The sequence below is a fragment of the Gadus chalcogrammus genome, chromosome 16, assembly GCF_026213295.1.
Source record: "Gadus chalcogrammus isolate NIFS_2021 chromosome 16, NIFS_Gcha_1.0, whole genome shotgun sequence".
NCBI lineage: Eukaryota > Metazoa > Chordata > Actinopteri > Gadiformes > Gadidae > Gadus > Gadus chalcogrammus.
Genome location: NC_079427.1, coordinates 21,970,560 through 21,997,922, shown reverse-complemented (window position 1 = coordinate 21,997,922; position 27,363 = coordinate 21,970,560). Strand labels below are relative to the sequence as shown.

The following is a 27,363-nucleotide window of genomic DNA, read 5'->3' as shown; positions in this document are numbered from 1 at the left end:
GCTATCCCATCACGCATTACATATAGCTCATTCATATTGCAAACGCTTTTTCTAATGTACTAAGAGAATCTGTACATCGTCATCCCTGTGAAATCTTGATCATTTAAAAAAACATTTACTCAAAGCAAGCCTTGACTGGCTTCTGCATGCATTCAAACTGGGGGTGGGGGTGTTAAGGGGGGGAATGGACTATTGCTTTTTGTTTTTTTGGACTTCCCCTAAATTCGACCTCTCATAGGGACTAGGGAGGAGGCAGTGGTCCGCCTGATTTCGGTGGGAGTGGCTGGATAGTTGGGGTATAAATAGCCTGATTAAAGTCATACTCTGAGCGGCTGGACCTCCTGTGGCCAGATTCTGTTTGGTGTGTTGCGCAGAAAGCAGCGTCATGGCACCTGTCCTACTGTGCGTGCTGGTTTGGACAGCGTTTGCCTGGTCTCCAACCCGCGCCCACCTCAACGAAACGTAAGTATGCACACTTAAGGCAGGTCCGAGGATCTGGGTTTATGCAGGAACGTTAGAAACACACGTAACGATATAAGATATTTCGTTTCAAAATCCATTGCGGGGCAACACTGGCGGAACTGGAACATAGACATGGGGTGGCAAAGGGTCTCTGCAAGGGGGCATGAGACGACAGTAGGCTACGTGGGAAGAACCCTTAAACGTAGGCCTCCAAGACTCATACAACAACACCGGTTTTTGTTGCAAGGGGTTACGTTTGAGGGGAATGGGCCTAAGATTACATTTCTTCACCTTCAGTTCATTTTCTAGTTTGTTTCAATGCTTTGAGAGGCTTGTGGACATAGTGGCGGTTTATTTTTTTTTACAAATACAGTTTTAAGAATAAAAGGTTAGGGGGGCAGCTGGGGTGCAGTGCACTCCCAAGCAGGTTGGTTTACATCACGCACGCACGCACATTTGAATAATTTATTTGAATCCACCAAATTACATTCAGTACAGAGAAAGGATTAAAATATTAGCTAACAAGATAACAAGCTTTGATACTCAAGGATACAAGAAACATCACCTGTGCCACACAGCAAGGCTGCCTATTGTAGCTGAAATAGAACAGAATTTGGCCAGTTTTTTACCTCTGGTTTTTGAGAGCCCTGCCAGTCCAAGCCCACTGACTGTGAGTTTGTGGACTTGCCCCAAACTGCCAAAGATTAATACTATCAATTTGCATTCATAACCTATGTCTCTGATCCTTGTACTGATGGGCTGGTATTTGGTTATTTTGTCATAAAAGGCTATGTCCATATATAGGTCAAAGACACAACCTACCTCCATCAACAGCTCCTCCCTCCTATCTTTAGCCAGAAAAATAATATCAGGGTTGTCAGGAATGTTTTTGAACACATCATTAGTACTGGTGAACCAATCTGCCATTACAAGGTAATGTTTGTACATGGAAGCATTTGAGTGTTTTTTCCTTTGCATTGCTTGCAATCAAGTCCACCAAGGGATATGCTTTTGGTTATACCAGGGTGTAAAAGTTTTTCCCGACAGAAATAACAATGACTCAAGAATAGTAGGTACAATTAATACAAAGACCAAAACATCTAAGCACACGAACATATCCAATAATATAGTTATATTTCATACGTAAACAATCAGTTGTAATATTAATCAGATGGGAGCATCAATGAAGAGAAATCCCGTTAATATTGACCACAGACATCACGATCCCCGCTCCTCCTCCTCTCGTCAGCATCTACGCCGTGACTGTGAGCTCCAGGGTGACCGGAGGGGCATCTGAGACGCTGTGCGCCCACGTCCTCTCCCCCCCGGAGCCGCTGGCCCTCAGGGTGACTCTGGAGGCGCAGTCCGGGAGCACCGTCATCCTGGAGGAGACGGTTTCCACGGATTACTACGGCTGCTCCACCTTTCAGGTCTGCTCCTCTAGTAGAGAAATACCAACAAATGACTTCATTATTTAAACTAATTTCAACAGAGCAGGGTTTTATCCAAAGTCCCATTCATCATCAGTAGTCTAGACCCCCCCCTACTACCCCTACTAACCACTGTAATGTAACCACTAAGGCATAGATAACCACGTTTAAGAGTAACTACAATGTTTGGGGTTCCCTGGCTCTTCAATGTTACGTCATGTTGCGTAACGTGGTATGTGGTGGTTATGTGGGTGAAGTTGTACCAGTACATGAGTCCTGTATTGGGCCGGCGTCCAGGTACTGGTGTCGGGGTCGGGGCGTCCGTCAGCAGAATGTATCTCAGTGCATCGTTGTTGTACCTCAAAGCTACGTTGAGCCCTTGATGATGGGGCGGGTGGTGTTGCAGGTTCCCATTGTGACCAGCAGCACGGTGGCCACGGTCAATGTGACCATCCAGGGGGAGAGTGCCGTCATGAGCAAGGAGACCAAGGTCCTCATCGCCCCTCCAGCCTTCCTTCATCTGATCGTGACGGACAAGCCGCTCTACAAGCCTGGACAGACTGGTACACATGTGCTCACCCCGTCACAAGCCTCCAGCCTACAGGGAGAGGGAAACGCTGTATTGCAGTAGTCACAAATTTTGCTCTGCATTTTTTGTTTACTACAATAAAAAGGTTGGATCAAAGCGTAGGCTTTTGGGCATCCGTGAACCTGGAAATTATATTTGTGTTCTCTCGCTGTTGTGAAAGGAAAACCAAACAGTCTGTTGGAGCTAGTCCCCGTCCTTCATCAATGCATAGACAATGCCTCCTCACCACTTCTGGCAGACTCTTATTCTTTCATATGGTGTGTGGTTGCTGTTCAGCCTTTTACCGTCTCCACCCACAACAACCTGAGGGGGGTGGGCATGATAAGAACTGCTGTGTATTTAACAGGAACTTTGGACCAGGATTAATCCATATCACTTAGAGACCCACTGCATCGTGTTTCATCTGAAAGGCCTTTAAGGGGAACTTTGGAGCAGGATTAATCCATATCACTTAGAGACCCACTACATCATGTTTAATCTGAAATACCTTCTTCTAGTTTTGATTATTGTTTTATTTGAAAATAAGGCTGTCCTTTTGATTGTTTGTGATCCCCTTTGACTCATGTGCATTCTGAATGTCCACACTTGAATATATATTTGAATACACCTGAATTTATTTATTTGTAGTCCAGTTCCGGATCGTCTCCATGGACGCTGGCTTCATCCCTTTCAATGAGCTGGTACGTGATGTCGTCTTATTTACAATCCTTCATCAAACTGGAGAGCCATGAATTGTTCCTGTCAGTCAAACTGACCCTAGCCGCCCTCCAGACGGGGAGTGGAGGCTGAGCTCTCTGACCTCTAGGGCTGCTGGCGCGCTCTCCATTACCTTCCATACTACTATTCTTTTGGTGTCAATATGGAAGGATTTCCTATTGATATGTCATATAAAAAAAGGTCTTTATTGATTATAATTACTCAGCTCAAGATAATATGAAGGAAAATACTTTTGTGAGTAAAGAATAGAAAATACAAATAGTATGATAAGGCCATCCAAAGCTAGAAATGTATTTATGAAAATAAATATAAAATGACTAAAAACGTCCTTCCCGTTTATTTGCAGTATAAAACAGTTGAGCTTCAGGTAAGAACTCTTCAAATGTACTACATAATACATTTTTGTACATTTTGGTGTATATATATTTCAATATATTTCAATAGTTTCATTCCAACCATTGATAAAAAAGGTATTATACACCGCTGCAAATCACATGGACTTTGCATAGGACGGAAATTGAGTAATCTTGGGGGTTTTAAATAATCAGTTGCATCTGTAAGTACAGCAATACCTGCTGGATTCGCAGTGATTTGGTACATGTCTCCATGTCTTTCACTTGATGCCAAGGACCCCAACAGAAACCGCATCGCGCAGTGGCTGGATAGGGCCGCCGTCAGTGGCATCCTGGACCTCTCTCACCCCATGAGTCCAGAGGCCGCCCAGGGACCCTACACCATCACTGCCTGGACGGAGAAGGGAGATAGCACCTCTCGCTCCTTTGACCAAGGAATACGGTCTGCCCCCGACTGCAACAAATACACACACGTGCACACACGTACTGGTACTACACACTAAATGTTGTTTTAGAAACATTTTGAATCTGATGGATTTTATTAGGCGGTTTTTCATGCTTGGAAAATGATACTTAGTCTTGTCCTTTCAGTTTTGCCAAAATATGCCGTCAACATTAGACTACCTAATGTCATAAATATTTTACACCAAGAAGTACCCATACAAATTTGTGGAAGGTGAGTTTCCACAATGCAGAATTCATGGAAAATGCCCTTGAGTCCCATCATGCCTGTGGTCATCATTGCTTCCTCCCACTGTTAATCCACCAATGCCTTGCGAGGCCCTCCTTCTGACAGATACACCTATGGAAAGCCTGTCCTTGGGTCCATCAAGGTGGTAGTTTGTAGAGAGGGCCAGGGCCATTTTAGAGGGCATTATTTCCGGCCAGAAGACATCTGTGTGACATCACAACTGCAGGCAAGTGGCAACTCGACCTTGTAGCTTAGGGGGTTGGCTGGCAGTTATGTGACTCGTAAATACTTCCTACATGAACCCGACTTATTCTAGACATTTTTAAATATCATCCGATGCATGGGGTAGTGTTGGGGTTATTTTGGGTCAGGTAAATCAAACATTTACAGAAATGATCACTCAAATAGAAATATTACTCCTCTTATTTGTCATTTGCCTCATATATATTAATGCTGCTTATATGTGTTCTAGATCTTGATCTATTTGGTTTCAGAAGGTGTTGGCTAACCTTCGCACCACTTTTTCGTTCTATCTCCCAGACGGACAGAACGGGCTGTGCAACGCACTTCATTAGGGTATCAGCATTTGGCCCAAGAGATCAAACGTACCGGGACATGTTTGAGGTGACGGCTGAAATGGAGGAGTATGGCACTGGTAGGTTTATGATTGAATGAATTAGTTGTTTTGCAGACAAAACAAGACATTGTCAGTGTTGGTGTCAAATAATGACCGTTGCCTGTATATTTTGTAGGGGTGGTCATTCAAGCCAGTGGCCAAACGCCCTTCTCTGTTAATGTCAGAGAACTCACATTTGAGAATGTTGCAGATAATACTGCCTATAAGCCAGGGATCCCATTCGAGGGCAAGGTAATGGATATTGGCCATGAGCCATCAAATTAAATCTATATATATATATGTATGTACTGAATGTATAATGTTTTTTATCTTTGTTTGTTTTATAACTATTTAAAACTTGTGTGTGTACGTTTCCTTCCTTGGGTTCCAGGTCAAGCTGACTGGAATAGACAGGAAGGCGGTGGGGGACGAAGTGGTATATCTATACGTGGACGTCAATGCAGCGTCGTACAACCTCACGCTTCTGACCCAAGACAACGGCATGGCTTCCTTCTCCCTGGACACCTCCCTGTGGAAGAACAGCGTGGTTCTTACGGTTTGTCCTTGTGTCTGTATGTTGAATCGTTGACTTGCGGCAAGAAGGTCCTGGGTGCAAAAGCATCTTGGTCCTGGTTTTGTATGTTCTCCACGTTCACATTGGTTTCCACTGGGTGAGCCAGTAACCTCCAACACCAACACCTCTGTGGGGTCAAGGCCCTGTCAGTGGACCTCCCAGAGAAGCTGTTCAATAAGAAGATGTTTCCCAGGGGGACACTCAATGCTTTCTGTATTTAAATAACTTTTTTTTTTATTTTAAAGTTGACATGTGTTGTAATATCTCCTCCTTTAGGCAAGCTCTAGACCCAAGGAAGAACGGCAGTCATTTGTGCATGAGGAACGCCTGCCTGCATACCCCTCGGCAGTACTGACCATGAGGCCGTTCTACTCTAAGAGCAAGAGCTTTGTGAAGATCTCAGCCAACGGCTACAAGAGCCTCTGTGAGGGGGAGTCCCAGGTGGGCGCCCAGTACATCATCCAGGGCGAGGAGCTTAGGCCGGGGCAGGAGGAACTGCCCTTCTACTACACTGTGAGTCAGCATTTTAAACACTTTACACAAACACTTCAACGCTTTGCTTATTTTATAAAAAAAAATTGTAATTTGGATATCTCTGACGTTAGCGCTTTCTCCCTCCCTCTTTCGATTAGGTGATGTCCAAGGGTGCAATAATGAGGCATGGGCATCTTCCAGTTGCTGTAAAAGAAGGAATCGGTAAAATATCCTTCTATAGATATTCAAATAATAATTAATGTGCAAGTCCCGCTAATGAAGCTTCTCTTCCAGAGAGGACCTCTCCTATTGGCTCCACTCCCTTGCTTGATATCGTGAAGGGCGTTTTGGAAACGTTTAATAACACCCCCGCACCACTTGTATGAAACACAGCCTTTCTAAAGCTGTGAAGACTTTGGCCTTTCAAATAATTCAAAACTATTTTAGAAGAATGAATCAAGGATGTGCCATAACATTTATCATTTGAAATATTATTACTGCAAAGCTTTCTGATTTTTTTTCTTTAGTAGACCTTTTTTTATATTGCTGCTACAACCCTCTCCATGCCTTATTCTTCCCCTTCCCTCCGATCTAGTCAACAAAGGAGTGCTATCCATCCCCCTGCTTGGAAAAGCTGCCCTCAGCCCATATGCCCAAGTGGTGGTGTACACTTTGATGCCAAATGGGGAGGTGTTGGCGGATAACAAGAACTTCCCAGTGGACCAGTGCTTCGAGAATAGGGTGTGACAGGCTAAACATCAATCTGAAATGGCTGACAAAGCTTTGAGTTTGATTGACATGGTAGAAAAAAATTGTTAAATTGAATTTCATAGTGACTTTACTGTGCCCTTTAAAGTGTAACGTTATGCCAAGACAAACCCAATGAAAATAATTTAACATGACAATGCAAGGTGTGGTTTCTAAATGAGCATACATAAAGACAGCAATAGGAACTGATCAGAATGGCCATTAATACATGGTATTGTTACTGCAACCCTTTTTTGTGTTGCTATCTCCAGGTGAAGCTGGAGTTCTCAGCAGATCGAGAGCTGCCTGGAGTAGAGACCTCGTTTCGCCTGGAGGGCCAGCCAGGATCCTTGTGCTCCGTCAGGGCGGTGGACCAGAGCATCCTTCTGCTGCAGCCGGATCAGGAGCTCAGCGCTTCTTATGTACGTTCTCACACTCTTACCAAAGACATGGAATCCATCTCAGGACAACCAGTGATGACCCAGCTCAAAGGTTGATAAATAAGGGTCAGATATCGTTTTTTCTATTTTAGGTACCGTGATTTTTGGAGTATAAGCCGCGCCTTTTTTCCCCATTATTCGATTCTGCGGCTTATATAACGGTGCGGCTTATCTATGGATTTTTACAGCTAACGGCCACTCGGAAAATTAGTATTCAAAGCTTAAATCAGTATTCAGAGCTTTGTTGTTGTTTTTTCACGTACGTGACGTTACCAGAGCGAGGGAGGCAAACTATTAGCGGGATCTCGGGAGGAAAAGTAATACTTATCGAAATGCTAACCTTAGCTTAGTTGTTTGTTTACGTTCGCTGTACAGCGCCGCGCCAATCAACTGTGACTGGCTTGCTGCAGATCGTGAGCGTCTTGGTAATACCCGGACAATATAATGGATATAATATGGACACATAAGACAATCAATATTCGGTATTTATTATGGATTTATTGTAAAAATTCCCTGAGTAGATGCACGTTCCAGGATGAATTGAAAAGCTCCCGTAAGGGCTAGGTTGGCAGAGGACAGCTGATTTGGAACGGAACAACAGCTGTTCGCTTTCACGGGAAAAAACGAAGGAACTTCAACCTACTTAGGCCTACTAATTAACGTTCAAAAGCTATTAAATCTTCAACAAAATATGCAGATACTTTCAAAATTGGTTCCAGGGAGTATATAGGGATTATTAATGTTTTTGATGGTGTTTTTTTCTGGAACGAGTATTCGAATATTCGCTCGGAAAAACCAACGAGTATTCGAGGGCTGAAAAATGGCATTCGGGCCAGCCCTAATGGTAATTAAACATTAAAACACCTGCGGTTTATAGTCCAGTGCGGCTTATATATGTACACATCATTCAATTTAGCTGCTGCGGCTTATACTCCGGTGGGCCTTATAGTGCGAAAATACGGTACTATGCAAAAGGGCTTTTAGGGCAATCCCATTTCGTAAACCATGGGGTTTGCATCCAAAAGTGAACAGCAGTCTGTCGACTGTTTACTTTTCTGAACTGAGCAGCATAAGAAGCTGACAGTTGGCTACTGTTAAGACTGCTTAGGGCTAACAGGATATTGTTATATAACACTTAATGCAATGTTTGAGCAAAATGTACGGAAGACTTCCTTAAGGATACGGTGATATGTTAACTAACTATGATGAAAACAATTGTGGATTTGAGATTGATTGAATAATGGCGTCTCATTTGCGTAAATATATCTTTGGATAACTTTTTAACACAATCATCTGGAAAATAATCCCATAAATCCGGGACCCAAATTTTTGTTAATTTGGGTTTACCAGTTTTACCAGGATTTTATTTTTTCAGGTTTACTTAAACTTTCAATATGTAGAAAAACTTTCCAGGCGGACATTATGGGTCCATTTGGCAAAGAATAGTGCCCAAAAACCAAGTTTCAGATATATTTTTTTAGAACGGGTGGGGGCGCACCTTTTAGGTTTTGGAGACATCAGTACTTCCGGTCTACATATGCTTATTTTATTTGAACATTCCCAGGATTCTAGCCCAGGCCTTTATAACAAAAAAACACAAATTAATGACTAAAACCATAGTTGGCTATGACACATTTCAAAAGGAAATCAATTCAAAGAGTATAATTTTTTTGTTAAAAAAAACCCGTATCTAAAGGCTATGCATTGAATACAATAAAATCCAGTATTGTACGCATATAAATGTTGAGCTAAATCTAGTTAGTAGGGCTTTCTCTTGTCTTACGTGGCCTCCATTGGAGAGCCCCACTTTAAGCCCACTGAACACGGTTCACCTCAGACTCGGGAACAGCCCTCTCACACATCGTCATGTCAGACTGCTGCACCTGCTCAGTCCCAACGCTCTTTCATCCGTGGTATCTGAAGGTGTTCAACCAGCTGCCTGTGCAGAAGCTGAGTGGCTTCAGCTACCAAGTGGAGGACCGTGAGCCGGATCCCTGCTCACAGCCCTGGGAAGAGGTGGAGGAATCCACCGCGAAGGACGACGTCTACAGTGTTTTTAAAGTAAGGTATGAGTGATGGCATGTGGAAATACATCAATAATTATGTCAAATATAATATTTGGACCATGATGCCTTATGCATATTGACATGTAAATTGCCCTTTTGTAATGTTATTTATATATTGTAGCAGGCCAGTGGGTGTGGGGTTTCCAAGCCACCAAGTTGAACAGATAAAACCATACAACACACAGAGCAGTTCAAAGGGGTGATTTATTTACAGGGTAAATAACTGTCACCAGGGTGGGGAAAAGGGTAATCCGTATCCAGGAGATGTCACCAGGAGGGCCCTCAAACAAAGCGGTCTGTACATAGGGGGGTAGTCAGATGGTCCAGATGATCAATAAAGTCTCGCTCTCTCTCTCTCATAATCAACCCCTGATGTTAACGATGTTCTTATTGATACAATTTGTTGTAACCCCCTCTCCTCCAAAGATACCACTCCCCTCACTCCTCTCTGCCGTCTGCCACAATATTTATGCATCGTCCTAATTCCTAACTGGCGATGACAAACAACATTTTCCATTTTTTTTTTTTACTCACACTATTAGGAAATTGGAATAAAACTTGTGACCAACTCTGAGGTGAAGAAACCAGCCGCCTGCTTGTACCCTGAATATCAGCTTGCTCGTATGAATCATGATGAGGAATTTATGATGTATCCTGGCGGTAGGTTCCTTGATATCGGCGGATCTTTGAGGATGTTAAGCAATGTCTAATTGACATGCCTGACACTGAAAATCACCTCCATTCAAGGATATTGTTCAATGTAATGTACTCTGACACATTCTGTTCGTCAGTTGTTCAAGAATCCGACTCATCGATGCACTTGAAGCCCATGAAAAAAAAACTGGAAAAAATAGAAACTGTGAGAAGCTACTTCCCTGACACCTGGATCTGGGAGCTGATCGCTGTCGGGTTAGTGCTCTACTCCTGAAACCTGGATCTGCTGGGTCAGTGCTGGGATTGAATCCCTGTTTGGTTAGTGCTGGGATCTGATCCCGTTTGGTTAGTGCTGGGATCTGATCCCGTTTGGTTAGTGCTCTACTCTTCAGGTTAAAGCTACACTAATTAGAGAAGTATGTTGCTAAATTGAAAGAAGTACGATAATTGGCAAGAGTTACAAGTATCTCATTTTAAAATGGAACTGAAACCATTTCAGTAAAAATAACATCTCCCACCCCTCAGAAGAGCCTGGGGTCCCCCAACCCATCAGGGAAGAGATGTCCTGATTGGTCATGAGCACTCCCATCAGCTTTGAGCCGTCTTAAATGGACATATGGTCTTATACTATCGGCAAGGCCGGCCTAGTCATCTTGAAAGGATATCCTCAGTGTATTCTCATCTCTGGCTGATGGCTGTGCCGTTTCTGATTAATGACGGTGGTTAAGTGAGCGGTTGAATCTCAACCACACCCCCTTAACACACTGGAGGTCCCTATTTGACGTGGTGACCCTCTCCATCTGCAGAGACAGCGGGTCGGTGAGCGTGGTGAAGACGCTCCCTGACACCATCACCAGCTGGCGGGCCCAGGCCTTCTGCACCTCCTCCTCCCTGGGCTTCGGCCTGTCCCGGGACACGGCGCTGGTGGCCTTCCAGCCCTTCTTCGTCAGCCTCACGCTGCCCTACTCGGTGGTCCGAGGGGAGGTGTTCACGCTCAGAGCCACCGTCTTCAACTACCTCCCTAGCTGCATCATGGTGGGCCTCTCCGTGCTGCGTGTCCCCCGGCCGGTGGGCTGAGGGGAGACGAGGACGCTCTCCATTCATTAGAAGCTACTCAGAAAGGAAGAGATCCTTTTTACACCTCTTGCATCCAAGAATCTCAACGCATTGTGTATAGTATCATGTAGTGTAGTATAGTATTATGAAGTATACGATGTAGTGTAGTATAGTATGTAGCATAATATGCAGTATAGTATGCAGTATAGTATTAAGTTGTGTAGTATGAAGTATGGGATATAGTATGTAGTATACTGTAGTATGGGATATAGTATGTAGCATAGTATGCAGTATTAGTATTATGCAGTCTAGTTTGTAGTATAGGATGCAGTATAGCATTATGCAGTCTAGTTTGTAGTATAGGATGCAGTCTAGTTTGTAGTATAGGATGCAGTATAGCATTATGCAGTCTAGTTTGTAGTATAGGATGCAGTCTAGTGTGTAGTATAGGATGCATGATGTAGTATGTGTGTTGACTCTGAGCTCCCTCTCTGCAGGTCAGGGTCCAGCTGAGCAACTCGTCCCACTTCTCCCTCAGAGAGTGTGCGGACTGCCAGTACACCATGTGTGTGTGTGCAGAGGAGAGCAGGGTTTTCCAGTGGGAGGTCAGCCCCTCCTCCCTTGGTAGGACCTAATGACCTGCTCCTTATGCCCTTAACACCGCAGGAAACTCCTCCTTCATGGAAGGACAATCATATCAATATAATACAATTTATTGATCCCAGTCCAGAAGAGTAGCGGCAGCAGCTCTTAAAATGAATCTCTTTTTATTTTCTCTCCATTTCAGTTCTGAGTGCGCTCCGTTCCTCGCTGTAAATGTCAGAAGTCTTCTTCACTGTAACGTCACAGGCCCATTCGCACATTGTAGATAAATCACAGGAAAGGATCTGCCACTGCGTCTCTGAAGAACATCCCCAGTCTGGGTGATCAAAGCACCACAAGCGTCCCTCGTGGCTTCACTAAACATCCGTCACCAATAACATTTGTAAAAATCACTTCTGTGTACTAATTCTACTAAATGGCGTAGAGCAACGACAGCACTATAGCACTTTGGTCTTAGGGATGAGAGGACTGTCACATAGCAGTTCTCACTGAGCCTGATCATGATGGTAGCGATCTTTCCGCGCATTGTGCAGCTGATTAAAGTGCTTTGGATTTGAATATTGTTGAGGAGGGCATTATATTGGTACTGGAGCATGCGCCTGATTTAAGTGTCTAGGGAGAGCAGTCGGCGATGGAGATAATCCTCACTTTTTGCCAAGTTCCATATCATAAACTGTCATTTTGAAAGATGTTAAAAAACGGTGACTCCACTGAGTCAATCTGCTGCAGCATGTCTACTATAGTGAGGAGGCTACTCTAACTCTACTATAGTGAGGAGGCTATTCTAACTCCACTATAGTGAGGAGGCTATTCTAACTCCACTATAGTGAGGAGGCTATTCTAACTCCACTATAGTGAGGAGGCTATTCTAACTCCACTATAGTGAGGAGGCTATTCTAACTCCACTATAGTGAGGAGGCTATTCTAACTCCACTATAGTGAGGAGGCTATTCTAACTCCACTATAGTGAGGAGGCTATTCTAACTCCACTATAATGAGGAGGCTATTCTAACTCCACTATAGTGAGGAGGCCATTCTAACTCTACTATAGTGAGGAGGCTATTCTAACTCCACTATAGTGAGGAGGCCATTCTAACTCTACTATAGTGAGGAGGCTATTCTAACTCCACTATAGTGAGGAGGCCATTCTAACTCTACTATAGTGAGGAGGCCATTCTAACTCTACTATAGTGAGGAGGCTATTCTAACTCCACTATAGTGAGGAGGCTACTCTAACTCCACTATAGTGAGGAGGCTATTCTAATTCCACTATAGTGAGGAGGCCATTCTAACTCCACTATAGTGAGGAGGCTATTCTAACTTCACTATAGTGAGGAGGCTACTCTAACTCCACTATAGTGAGGAGGCTATTCTAATTCCACTATAGTGAGGAGGCCATTCTAACTCCACTATAGTGAGGGGGCTATTCTAACTCCACTATAGTGAGGAGGCCATTCTAACTCCACTGTAGTGAGGAGGCTATTCTAACTCCACTATAGTGAGGAGGCCATTCTAACTCCACTATAGTGAGGAGGCCATTCTAACTCCACTATAGTGAGGAGGCCATTCTAACTCTGCTATAGTGAGGAGGCCATTCTAACTCCGCTATAGTGAGGAGGCCATTCTAACTCTACTATAATGAGGAGGCTATTCTAACTCCACTATAGTGAGGAGGCCATTCTAACTCCACTATAATGAGGAGGCCATTCTAACTCCACTATAATGAGGAGGCCATTCTAACTCCACTATAGTGAGGAGGCAATTCTAACTCCACTATAGTGAGGAGGCCATTCTAACTCCACTATAGTGAGGAGGCTATTCTAACTCCACTATAGTGAGGAGGCTACTCTAACTCCACTATAGTGAGGGGGCCATTCTAACTCCGCTATAGTGAGGAGGCCATTCTAACTCTACTATAATGAGGAGGCCATTCTAACTACACTATAGTGAGGAGGCCATTCTAACTCCACTATAGTGAGGAGGCCATTCTAACTCCACTGTAGTGAGGAGGCCATTCTAACTCCACTATAGTGAGGAGGCTATTCTAACTCCACTATAGTGAGGAGGCTATTCTAACTCCACTATAGTGAGGAGGCTATTCTAACTCCACTATAGTGAGGAGGCTATTCTAACTCCACTATAGTGAGGAGGCTATTCTAACTCCACTATAGTGAGGAGGCTATTCTAACTCCACTATAATGAGGAGGCTATTCTAACTCCACTATAGTGAGGAGGCCATTCTAACTCTACTATAGTGAGGAGGCTATTCTAACTCCACTATAGTGAGGAGGCCATTCTAACTCTACTATAGTGAGGAGGCTATTCTAACTCCACTATAGTGAGGAGGCCATTCTAACTCTACTATAGTGAGGAGGCCATTCTAACTCTACTATAGTGAGGAGGCTATTCTAACTCCACTATAGTGAGGAGGCTACTCTAACTCCACTATAGTGAGGAGGCTATTCTAATTCCACTATAGTGAGGAGGCCATTCTAACTCCACTATAGTGAGGAGGCTATTCTAACTTCACTATAGTGAGGAGGCTACTCTAACTCCACTATAGTGAGGAGGCTATTCTAATTCCACTATAGTGAGGAGGCCATTCTAACTCCACTATAGTGAGGGGGCTATTCTAACTCCACTATAGTGAGGAGGCCATTCTAACTCCACTGTAGTGAGGAGGCTATTCTAACTCCACTATAGTGAGGAGGCCATTCTAACTCCACTATAGTGAGGAGGCCATTCTAACTCCACTATAGTGAGGAGGCCATTCTAACTCTGCTATAGTGAGGAGGCCATTCTAACTCCGCTATAGTGAGGAGGCCATTCTAACTCTACTATAATGAGGAGGCTATTCTAACTCCACTATAGTGAGGAGGCCATTCTAACTCCACTATAATGAGGAGGCCATTCTAACTCCACTATAATGAGGAGGCCATTCTAACTCCACTATAGTGAGGAGGCAATTCTAACTCCACTATAGTGAGGAGGCCATTCTAACTCCACTATAGTGAGGAGGCTATTCTAACTCCACTATAGTGAGGAGGCTACTCTAACTCCACTATAGTGAGGGGGCCATTCTAACTCCGCTATAGTGAGGAGGCCATTCTAACTCTACTATAATGAGGAGGCCATTCTAACTACACTATAGTGAGGAGGCCATTCTAACTCCACTATAGTGAGGAGGCCATTCTAACTCCACTGTAGTGAGGAGGCCATTCTAACTCCACTATAGTGAGGAGGCCATTCTAACTCCACTGTAGTGAGGAGGCCATTCTAACTCCACTATAGTGAGGAGGCCATTCTAACTCCACTATAGTGAGGAGGCTATTCTAAAAGTGGAGGCAGTGCTGCTGCCAGAGACAGCCCACCTCCTCTCCTGTCAGTGAACCAGCGATGGCCTGCCATCCCACATCAGCAGTGATGACACACACACACACACACACACACACACACACACACACACACACACACACACACACACACACACACACACACACACACACACACACACACACACACACTCCCCATTCCTTTGAAGAATGCTAACAAGTCAGGTAGTCCCTCTAACGAAACAGCCAGAAACCTCTTCCTGTGGGAGGGGTGTGAGAGACACCTTTTTGTTTTGATTGGAGGGCTTTGGTAATGTTGAGGAGGGGAGAGATGTTAGTCATGTTAATGAGGTGGATGTGTGGGGGGGTCAAGTCTAAGACGGCTGGAGAAAGCCTTGTGACCGCAAATCAAGTGACGAGGGTGCAAATAAAAAGGTTGATCGATTAGCAATGATCGTGTGTGTGTGTGTGTGTGTGTGTGTTTAGGGGAGGTGACCCTGGAGGTCCGGGCCGAGGCGCTGCACACGGAGCAACTGTGTGGGAACGAGGTGGCGCCCCCGCCCACGGTGGGCCGGGTGGACACAGTGGTGCGCAAACTACTGGTGGAGGTGAGGTTCACGCTCATGGATGGCACACACACACGTTGCCCACCTCGTACTCTGCCACACACGGGTCCTCACATGTGTAAAAGAAAAGCCAACATCTCTTTAAGTCCCAACATGTTGTCGCTCTGTGTTAATCCTAAATCTTATATTTTCTGTGTTAATCATGAAGGTCTTGAAACGCTCAAGCTAAACCTAGATGATAAGTTCCCACACAGAAAGCCGTGATAATGTTCAGTGAACCATCAGGTCAAAGCCCTGCTAGAGGACTCAATGGGCCGGTTCTGAAGGACCATAGAGACCCCAGAGCAACATGATGGGGGTTGTACACTAGAGTTGACGTAATTGTGTTTTTAGCATTCTAGGAATATAGCAGATGTTAATCCTCATAGTGAAAGTGTGCCGTTCTTCTCCCTTCCAGGCAGAAGGCACCCCAGTGGCTGTTACCCACAATGTACTCCTCTGTCCTGGAGGTCAGTTGGTTCCCATTTGTTTACTCAACCTATACTTTGGGTTTCCTCACTGAAAAAGGGTCAACAACTCTATGTTAAGGACTACAGCGGCAAGACTGGTCTAGGGTCATTCTACAACACATGCAGCCTGAAGCAGGGCCAGGCTGGCAGGGCAGCAGGAACCAAAAGGGATAAGGTTCAAATGCATGACAAATAGTAACTAGAGACCACAATGACAAAGGGATGTGAAACATATAACCAACTGACAAGGGACAAATGAAGTGAACTTGTGTATATGGGGGAGACTGATCGGGGAATGAGGTGCAGGGGGGAAGATAGGACAGGGAAGCTCGGGTGAGGGACATCTGGTGGAGAGGTGGAGAAGAAAAACGAAATCACATAAATACAGAGTCGGACTGACCAGCGAAGCAAGCCCAAATATTGCGAGCTCATCTCCAGTTTTTCCTTGAGATATTAATAATAATATAATATATTATTATTATAGATTATAATATAATATTATTATTATATAGACAGAACCAACACCAGACCTAAGGGTTAAAGAGAATAAGTTCTAAATGTGCAAGGCTACCAATATGTTTTCCATTTTACCAACATTGATTTATTAAATGCTCAAAGGACTGTTAATAACAATAATATTATTCTAGATTTATATAGTTTGAAATATATGAAGACCATAACAATCCAGAGATTTCTAAACTGAACTATAATATTCATCATTACATGGATTTGAATTTGTCCGATTACAGATAACTCTTCATTTAAAATGGATGATTTTGTACATTTTCGACACGCCCCACAAAGATAAATGACTGGATGAAAACCGTACAAATAGACACACAATGTCTACCGTATCTTGCGTCATTATTACAATAATTAATAATTTTTATAATAGTAAATCATTATTTCTTTAGATAATTTACAATGCTCCCTACTCATTTATTTTAAACGATGTAGACGATGGATTGATGGAAGTCAATCGTACCTTGTAACATTTTCTCTCTTCATTAGTTTGTCTTTTTATTCCCCAGAGAAGCCAGCAGAGAAGAACATCTCTCTCCTGCTGCCAGACCTGTTTGTGGCTGGTTCTGCCAGGGCCTCTTTCTCTGTGTTGGGTCAGTACCTTAAAGATATCCAACAAGGGTTTAATAATGCAATCATAGTATAGAATTATTGAAAATTGTTAATAAAGCAATGAAAAATAATTATAATTAAATAAATATATATTTTTTTAAATATTTGAAGAGGGTACATTTGTTTTTCGTATTTTGTTACATCTCCCATATGAAGTGTGTGTGTGTGTGTGTGTGTGTGTGTGTGTGTGTGTGTGTGTGTGTGTGTGTGTGTGTGTGTGTGTGTGTGTGTGTGTGTGTGTGTGTGTGTGTGTGTGTGTGTGTGTGTGTGTGTGTGTGTGTGTGTGTGTGTGTGTGTGTTGTGCTGGCCAGGGGACCTGATGGGCCGGGCCATGAAGAACCTGGACAAACTGCTGGCCATGCCGTACGGCTGCGGGGAGCAGAACATGATCCTGTTCGCCCCAAACATCTACATCCTCAACTACCTGACCAGCACCGCACAGCTGACACACGCCATCAAGGAGCGGGCCACGCGCTTCCTGGAGAGCGGTGAGGCCTGCAGAGAGCACCAGACAGCACTATTATCACCCAACATCATACACAGTCCCACCAGAAGGTCTCCACTCTGAAACGCTCGTGGTGGGGCCAGTGTTCAGCAGATCTCACCATGCGCTCCATGTCAACGCTCCCTTACTCAGAGGGGAGGGGCTCAAAGCTCTGAGTGTGTGAGCTGAATTCACATCAGCTTCGAGGTCACGTGACACAGCCCCCTAGTGGCTCAGCTAGGACACACATCGGGGGACCGGGGGCGGTCCCCAGCATACATCGCCTCAAAAGTCACTGCTTGCTACTGCTTTGGGTTTGTCTTTTTGGGCAAAAACCTGAGGAAGAGACCTATTGATGAAGAGGTTAAGAAAGAAGAACCTAGTTTAGAAAACAACTGGGCAGAGCACAGAGCAGCCATAGGAATCACAAATTAAATTATAATTTAGATATGTTTTTGCATGTATCAAATGCAAATCTACAATCTGAGCATCCTATGCATTCATGTGCAGGCTACCAGAGAGAGCTCACCTACCGGCATGACGATGGCTCCTACAGTGCTTTTGGCAAGAGCGACGCGTCTGGAAACACCTGGTGAGTACGTCAGCTGGGGCTTCTCTTCGTAGTTGGCATGGTAACCGGGTGGGCCATCCCGCCATGTACATGGGTTTCATTCTGGTACAGGGCACATTTAAATAAAAATCCCTTAAAAGGCCCCTATTGTACCACCAGTTCAGGTGCGTATATGGGGCCCTTCATATGCTGGTAAGACACCCTGGGAGGGAATGCAGAAAGAGGGAACCCGTCCTTCCAGGGATGGGTAGGAGTGCAATGACTGCCACAATAATGGTCAGGTGCAATGGTAGCAAAACAGGAAAGAGGTTGGTGTAGAGGTGCTGGAAGCCAGGCGTCTCTGCATGATCCTACACACTGAAACATAAAAGTGCATTGAGCCCCACCCCTCATTTCCTTACCATGACCTTGTTAATGTGTCGTTTGTGGCGCTTGTGCCTCATTCTCTGTCCCAGGCTGACTGCCTTTGTGATGAAGTCGTTTGGCGGCGCCAAGCCCTACATCTTCATCGACCCCAAACTAATCGTGGACTCCAGAACCTGGCTGCTCAGCCACCGGCGGCAAGATGGATGCATCACATCAGTTGGAAAACTGTTTCACAACGGCATGAAGGTAACTTGGATCAAGCCATACGGCAGCAAATGTATTCAGGAGCTTCATATGACCCACAGTGGTTCCCCTAAGACGTGCTAGAAGGGTGTGGTACCTGTCCTCCCAGCTGTGGTAAAATAGCATTTGGGAATTTATTGTCACTCATGATGCACACTTAGAATAAATAACAAAGACATGCTTTTGAAATCTAGTCCAAAGAAGATGTAAATACCTGACAGCCGTGTGTCTGAAGAATGTTACACTTGTATCCTCAGGCCTAGTTCTGATACAAGGTATTATGTCTAGTGCTAACAGCAGTAGAGATGGAACTCAGACATAATGACATCTGGGCCAGATGTCTGATATCACATTGCTTTGTACACTCAAAAAAACATTTAAGCCCAAAAGTTAAAATGTATGCATTTCAATTACATGACAATTTTCCATCTATTTTGATCACATAACTCCAATGTAAAAAATGACATTTCAATCCATGTTTATTAATCATGTTCATTCAACATGAATAAATTAGATAAACTCAACATTAATCAATTAAATTGGACTTACTCAGGTATTATGCATAAACCCAATGTATTTGGTTAGATTACATGAACATGATTAATAAACATGGATTGAAATGTCATTTTTTACATTGGAGTTATGTGATCAAAATAGATGGAAAATTGTCATGTAATTGAAATGCATACATTTTAACTTTTGGGCTTAAATAGTCTTCACTGTACCTCAGTTTTCGTATTCTGCTGAAATTCAGCTACAACAATCACTGTTTACAAAAACACAAGTTAAATATCATTTTGCGAAGAAATAAGAAGGTAGGACATACATTAGAGCAATTATCCATATTTATTACGACAACAAGGAGCCTGGAAAGGAATTTGGAAAATAAATAAAAAACAATTACATTTATTGACAGTTGTACAAATTAGTACAATCTCCTGTGTGTGTGTGTGTGGAGATTGAGATTGATCCAGAGGCAACTGTTAGTGTGATCTGAAGAGCACTAAATTACAAGAATAACGCTGAGCTCAATACCTGCTTGATACTGGTGATATGTCACAAAGTTTACACTCCCACATTCACACAAACCTGCAGAAAAAAAAGAAAGGGTGGAAGGGACAGATTAGCTGATCAATATTTTAGTAGAGAAAACCCAACAAAAAATGCCACTAATACTTACTATTAAGAGGTTGCCCTGGTTTTCACAAAGTAAATCCAAAGAGAGAATACCTGAATATGAAAATTGAGGAAAAGTAGGCTATAAGTGACAATTCACACGAGACGATAAATGTAAGTCCATGGGCATGAATCCCCCCCCCCCCCCCCCCCCCAACAGCCGCCATTACCAACTCTCGTCCAAAACTGTGGTAATATGGCATCTTTGGACGTTTTAATACATTTGGAGATGGCAAAGTATAGCATATATTCGAACTGTGTTTTATCAAAACAACCACGTTTTCATAGATTACCAGTACACTCCCGACAACAGGCTCTCACTCCCTACTCAACGGCTGGACGTGTACGGTCGGCAACCACTCCCTCGATTGCACCTTAACGGCCAGGAGCCAGTCAATCGCGGGGACATGCGAAATACGATAGCTAGCTAAATGCTTTGGCAGACCCAATGTCTAGCCACCTGACGTAAACCATGCCTAAATGCTAAGGGCACAAGCCGTTAAACAACATAAGCCAAGGGATTTGCGATACCATTGTGAAAGCAATAGCATATTTATGGTGTTTCATGACTATTTTCCTAGCCAGGTTACCCAGCTAGTTAGCTAAATAGTTAGCTAGTGCTAGTTACAGTGCTAGATAACTCGCCTAAATGAATAAAGAAACGCTTATATTCAGTAACAGAACATCTATTCTAATGTTACCCACAACTGTTTTTCAGTTCAGATGTTTGTGGGTCAGTAAAAAAGAGAACTGTACTAGGAAAATAAAAATGGACTTTTCTTTTCCAAGTTTAGTAGATCAAAAGTCAGCGATGGGATTTTCAGATCAAATCCGGAATTCCAGATTTCCGACCTAGAAATTGTCACCTTTGTGAATCATGCGTACTATCTGTATTTAACGAATTTGCATGATCCGTAAAAACCAGAGTGAAATGGGGACGATTTTCGGGCATAAACTGTCTGAAGGACATTAAGATTTGTTCCTTTCCAAGTGTCCTAGAGGATGTGTGTTTGCGTCCAGCTGGAGCTCAGCAGGCCTATCTCCACACCTCTGTACCCTACCCGCGCCCCAGTGGTTCAGTGTCAGGTGACAATAATGAGCCCAGAAACTCAGGGCTCATTCCCTCCATCGCCATAGTGCCAGCGACTTCCCACTCAGTCAAGGGGAGGTGGTTCTTTTCTTTTCTTGTGCTTACTACGTGCTTTGGTGCAGCCTGAGCTCATTCCATCCTGTTCCCCCAGGGCGGGGTGAGCGACGACGTGTCTCTGACCGCCTACATCACGGCTGCACTGCTGGAGCTGGATGCAGTGAGTGCCCCTGCCCCATGTTAACACCATGAGCTATGAGCTATATATGTAGAAACACCTTGAGCTATGAGCTATATATGTAGAAACACCTTGAGCTATGAGCTATATATGTAGAAACACCTTGAGCTATGAGCTATATATGTAGAAACACCATGAGCTATGAGCTATATATGTAGAAACACCATGAGCTATGAGCTATATATGTAGAAACACCTTGAGCTATGAGCTATATATGTAGAAACACCATGAGCTATGAGCTATATATGTAGAAACACCATGAGCTATGAGCTATATATGTAGAAACACCATGAGCTATGAGCTATATATGTAGAAACACCTTGAGCTATGAGCTATATATGTAGAAACACCATGAGCTATGAGCTATATATGTAGAAACACCATGAGCTATGAGCTATATATGTAGAAACACCATGAGCTATGAGCTATATATGTAGAAACACCTTGAGCTATGAGCTATATATGTAGAAACACCATGAGCTATGAGCTATATATGTAGAAACACCATGAGCTATGAGCTATATATGTAGAAACACCATGAGCTATGAGCTATATATGTAGAAACACCTTGAGCTATGAGCTATATATGTAGAAACACCATGAGCTATGAGCTATATATGTAGAAACACCATGAGCTATGAGCTATATATGTAGAAACACCATGAGCTATGAGCTATATATGTAGAAACACCTTGAGCTATGAGCTATATATGTAGAAACACCATGAGCTATGAGCTATATCTGTAGAAACACCATGAGCTATGAGCTATGAGCTATATATGTAGAAACACCATGAGCTATGAGCAATATATGTAGAAACACCTTGAGCTATGAGCTATATATGTAGAAACACCATGAGCTATGAGCTGTACATATATAGAAACACCTTGAGCTATACATATATAGAAACACCGTGAGATATATAAATATATATATATAAATTAGTGGTTGGGCGATAAATAAAAATATCGCCGTTAATCTATTTTCAAACACTTCCTTGTTCGGACCCATCATGTGACTGAACGAACCATTCAGGAGCTAGAATTTAGAATGAAGTAAACGTGAGGGAATCAGAGGCAGATTCAACAGAATATCCTTACTGTGTTAAATATGTAAGTAATAATTGTGTAACATAAATATATAAATGATTAACTGATTGTAAGTACATTTCTAGCAAATTAACTCCAATATAAATTACATTAATTTATTCTACAACTTTCAAATATTTAACTTCTAAACCTTACATTATTATGGATAATTACACGGCTCTTCTCAATGCTGTAGACTGCTCTTCACAACTTCCGGCGGTGAATTATATTTGATAATTCACCGTTGCCAAGTATAATTGACAGCTGTCAAGGTAAACAAAAGGATTATATAAAAAAAATACTGTCTGTCACCACATGAGCTCTATATCTCGCTCTCTAGCTTATGTTGTGCAAGATGGTATAGATATAAATATATATATATATATATAGAGATATTTATTTATACCGTCTGTCTGGTGTGTGTGTGCCCATATAGATACAGTATATAGCTGATTCCCTTGTTCCCTGGTGTGCCCATTGCAGGCAGACCCCATGGTGTCTGGGTGCCTGCAGTGCCTGAGAGTGGCGGTAGCGGGAAAGCTGGAGAACATGTACACCACAGCCCTCCTCTCCTACACCTTCACCCTGGCAGGGGACCAGCAGACCAGGGCCGCGCTCCTCACCGCTCTCCACCAGCGCTCCGTCACAGACGGTAGCTGCATCTCTTTTCGGCCTGCCCACGCATGAAGTAGCCTGACCGCAGACGTTTTGAGGAGAACATTGATTAGATCAGGTTCTAGTCTAGACTAGATCATCCATAGGCACTCTACTTTTTCAATATTTGCAGGGCACGCACTCATTCAAAGAAATATTGGGGATCAGATGTATCCTGTATATGTGTTAAAAACAGTATTTAAGCCAGGCATGACTGTTTTCAATACATGTGGCTTTATATTCAAGTAATAAAGATAAACCTTGAAGTACTGCAGTAGTTCAAGTGTAGTTCTCCCAAAAGCCCCTCACTATCTCTGCTCTTCTAGGGGGCACGCGCCACTGGAAGCGGGCGGAGGCCTCTGAGAAGGTTCTGGACTCCCTGGAGGTTGAGATGACGGCCTACGTACTGCTTGCGGTTCTCTCCGGACCCCCGGTGCCGGGCTTCGACCTAAACTATGCCTCCAGCATCACACGCTGGCTCATCCAACAGCAGAACCCCTACGGCGGCTTCGCCTCTACGCAGGTCGGAGGACACACACCAATGTACACTGTGTGATACTAAATGGCCCCCAGCATTAACTTCCACCCACACACGCAAGCTTTCGCATTCCAGAATCTCATTCAATCTGTCCTGTCTAACCGCAGTTTGATTTTAAATGAACTGAGGAGATGTCTGGTTGTGACGCCCGGTGCAACTTGTAAACCCTGTTGGACCCCGACAGGACACGGTGGTGGCCCTCCAGGCCCTGGCCCGCTACGGCGCTGCCACCTACAGCTCGGAGGGCGCCTGCGTGGTGGGGCTGAGCTCGCTGGGCGGGGCCAGCTGGCAGTTCACCGTGGACCAGAGCACCCGGCTGCTGTACCAGGAGCAGGCGCTGGACTGCCTGCCCGGGGACTACCGCATCACGGCCCAGGGGCAGGGCTGTGTCCAGGCACAGGTGGGACCCCCAGGGGCAGGACTATGTACAGGCACCGGGCTGTGTCCGGGACCAGGGCTGTGTCCGGGACCAGGGCTGTGTCCGGGACCAGGGGTGGAGGAGGAAGGAGGGGTTTCCAAGAAGCCAAGAAGGGGTTCCCACCTCATGGGTTGATACTAGTCACTGAAGCCTGAGTGTCTCCCTTGGTTGCCCCATGACACATCTCTGGTCAACTGCCGCTTTATGGGTGCCAGGCAGCAGCTCTTATTATTTGTGTTCATCCATTGGAAGGTATAAAGGCTTTCCTTGTATAAAGTCTTAACTTAGAATAACATTAATTAATAGTCCTTAAAATATGTCAACCATGGTCTAAAGGATAGGCATGTTGAAAGTCTTCTATCAATTTAGTACTAATGTCTGTGTATAAATATTTTGTATCGAACTTCCCAACTTTCCTTAATACATAGATGAGCTAGTATAGCCTTTGTTTTCATGGTTCCTACAAACGCATATAATCTGTTTGATACTAATAATTAACTGGTAGTTCAGTTTCAGCCTTAAAATATATATTGGCATATGGAGAGATTTTTGGACTTTGTAGGCTCCTGGTTTTTTTTTTTGTACGGTGACGGTACCCCCAAGATCGGGGTAAGCCCCCGATCAATATTCCTGGAGGGGGATGGCACTTAAAATCTAATTCAACAAGTAATTCCACCCCGATGTTGGTTCACCTTGTTGTCACCAACCAGATCGCCATGCGTTACAACATCCCCCCTCCTGGTGACTTCAGTTCCTTCCACATCGCCGCAACAACGACCGCTGTGTGTAACAGCACCCGGCCCACACTGACCATCAGAGTGGACCTCAGGTAAGGTTATGGCAAAAGGCCAGACTGTTGAGAGAGGGGTGGTGGAGACCTCAGCAGATAGACCACAACGATACCTACCAGATAGACGGGGGAACCGGCTGTGTGCTGTCACTGGCTTAGTGAATGTACATTATACAACCATTGGATCCACCAACAACAGAACATCAAACACAAATGAGTCCAGGAATGAATTCTAGACTAAAGGGTACACTGTGGACTTAACCAGTAAATTTTTTAATGAGACGCACTGATTTTTTGTTTTGTAACTAAAATCTGCCCACTGGCTCTCCAGTCCTAAAGGTTCCATAGCCCTGTATAGATGGTAAGCAAACCAAACCCCTAAAACAACTTATCTTAGATTAAATGGGATCTAGTGGACTACATCATAATGCAATGGTTTGATCTCCATTCAAATTCAGATGTTTATATGGACTCAAATTGCTCGTCATTGCTTGAATTACCTGTTACTGGCCATTTTGTGTCGCTTGGTAACGTCACTGAGGTTCTGAATCAAAGAGTCCACCATACAAAGAACTTTTTAAGATGTTGCTCGTTGGCTCAGACAACCTCAAATTCTGTGTTGGGTTTCCTTTACGACAGTCTTCTGGAAGGTGAACTTGTTAACTGAATGGCCATCTGAGAAGGTTTTCTGCCCGTGTTGCTCAGGTACCAAGGTAGGAGAGAGGAGACCAACATGGTGATCATCAACCTCAAGCTCCTGTCAGGCTATGGCCTTCAGCAGAGCACTCTGCAGGAGGTGAGTTTAGATGCACTGGTCTGTGTGTAGCCCTTTAAGTGAGTTTAGATGCACTGGACTGTGTGTAGCCCTTTAAGTGAGTTTAGATGCACTGGTCTGTGTGTAGCCCTTTAAGTGCGTTTAGATGCACTGGTCTGTGTGTAGCCCTTTAAGTGAGTTTAGATGCACTGCTCTGTTTTGTATTCATATTTATTTTTCAACATGAAGATGGTTGTCAGCAAGCGTTCTGTGTTCTTCCCTATCAGCTGAAGAGAGAGAGCAGTGTGAAGCGTGTGGACTTTGAAGAGGGCTACATCAACATCTACCTCGACGGCGTACGTACCAGGGGAGCCCTGTTCCCATCATGCTTGTGTTTACATTCCTGTGCTCCTCCCCTCACTGTTCTTCTGTGTGCAGCTGAAGAAGGAGGTGTTGAGGAGCTACAGCGTGACCCTGGAGGAGGAGGAGGCCGTCAGGAACCTGAGGCCGGCCGTGGTGAAGGTGTACGACTACTACCAGACAAGTAGGACCCCCCGCAGGCCCACTCCTTAGGACTCGTGCTCGGAGGAGTTAGGAGGAGTGCTCTTCATTTGATTGTCCTTTGTGTTGTTTCCAAGGTGACGAGGCAGTGGCAGACTACTCCTCCCCTTGTGCGGAGCGTAAGTACACCCAGTTTAACCACGCCCAGCTGAAGCTTGCCAAGGTCCCTGCCTAATGTGGACCTCACATTCCAGCTTGCTGTTTTGTTATTTATTAAAGTGTAGATCCTGCTGTGCCTCTTTTTGGTTTTTAAGCAAAAACTAAAAACCAAAAATACTTTAATTACAACTTGAGAATTGCAAATAATAACCTTCTTTAATCTTGTAGGTGATGATGTGAATGATCTACTATTGGAACGATTGGAGCCACCAACAAGAAGCACATCAATCTAATTAAAGCCGGACTAATGGTTGTGCTACATTGTTAATTGTAGCCAGTGAATTCTTTGAATGACATGAGATTTAATTTCAACATATACCCTTTAAAAAAGAGGAAATTGACAAGATGACATGCATTCAAGAAAGCCAATGTTTATTAAATTACAATTCTGTCTTTTAATCGATAAAGATAATCCATTGTTTCCATTGGCGTGACAGTGAGCTATGAAACAAGGTACCGTAAACACAATAATGGTCTAACAGTCGACTGGGATTGAATGGATCCGAACGACGGAAACAAACCAATATTACAAAACAGCTTAGGTAGAAGTTTGTCTGCACAGGCTGGGTGATTACAGGTGAATTGTGATTGTGATTTCATGTAGTGTGCCTTGCTCTACATTTTATTCTCTTTCTAACATATTATATTAATTCATCACTACCATAGTTTAAATTTCGCCACAATAATATCTTTAAATGACAAAATACAAATATCTGTTTCCCTCGTACAACACTGTTTGATTTTCAATGGAACCCATCTTTTTTAGAAAGTTTGGATCCATTTTGGTTTATATAAAATGTGTTTGTGTGTCCTCTGTTGGCTCCCTTTTTAAATACAAACAAACAAGTAGAACATGTAGAAATTAATTATCCAACCCTTACATACTAAACCTCTTAATAAAATACATGTGAAATGTAGTTTTTCATAACTTTCTAATTACACGAGCGTAACTGACCTGTCAATCATACCAGAGAAACACCAACAACATTTGAGCCTTGATGACCAATTAATGAAACAAAAGTGAAAGTACCACTTGAGCCAGACACTGAAGACGGGAAGAAATGGATCAATGTATGTATCGGACTGTTAATCCATATATAATAAAAAAGGTTGTAAGGTGGCATCCATTGTTTTAGAAAGAGGAGCTTCAAATATAGTCTGGCAGCACCAGGTCTAGGTCGAGGCTCAGGTCCGGGTTCAGGTCCAGTGCCTTCCGGCGCTGA

At 43.7% G+C, this 27,363-nt stretch overlaps 1 protein-coding gene across 1 annotated transcript; it reads left to right on the top strand.

The window, feature by feature from the left end:
- Positions 1 to 312: 312 nt before the first annotated feature.
- Positions 313 to 27,283, top strand: LOC130406569 (alpha-2-macroglobulin-like protein 1). Its single transcript, XM_056612234.1, is given in 37 exon segments — positions 313 to 462; positions 1,712 to 1,892; positions 2,299 to 2,455; positions 3,109 to 3,161; positions 3,545 to 3,565; positions 3,827 to 3,981; positions 3,983 to 3,993; positions 4,143 to 4,227; positions 4,348 to 4,468; positions 4,783 to 4,897; positions 4,995 to 5,110; positions 5,250 to 5,414; positions 5,709 to 5,945; positions 6,065 to 6,128; positions 6,502 to 6,647; positions 6,926 to 7,075; positions 9,017 to 9,154; positions 9,702 to 9,819; positions 9,951 to 10,068; positions 10,620 to 10,848; positions 11,367 to 11,493; positions 15,291 to 15,412; positions 15,828 to 15,879; positions 16,911 to 16,994; positions 17,325 to 17,501; positions 18,008 to 18,089; positions 18,524 to 18,680; positions 21,095 to 21,160; positions 22,750 to 22,918; positions 23,247 to 23,443; positions 23,643 to 23,858; positions 24,587 to 24,705; positions 25,372 to 25,462; positions 25,708 to 25,776; positions 25,859 to 25,964; positions 26,059 to 26,100; positions 26,309 to 27,283. Coding segments are annotated over 37 exon segments (4,398 nt in total). The 5' UTR covers positions 313 to 385; the 3' UTR covers positions 26,374 to 27,283.
- The last annotated feature ends 80 nt before the right edge of the window (positions 27,284 to 27,363 follow it).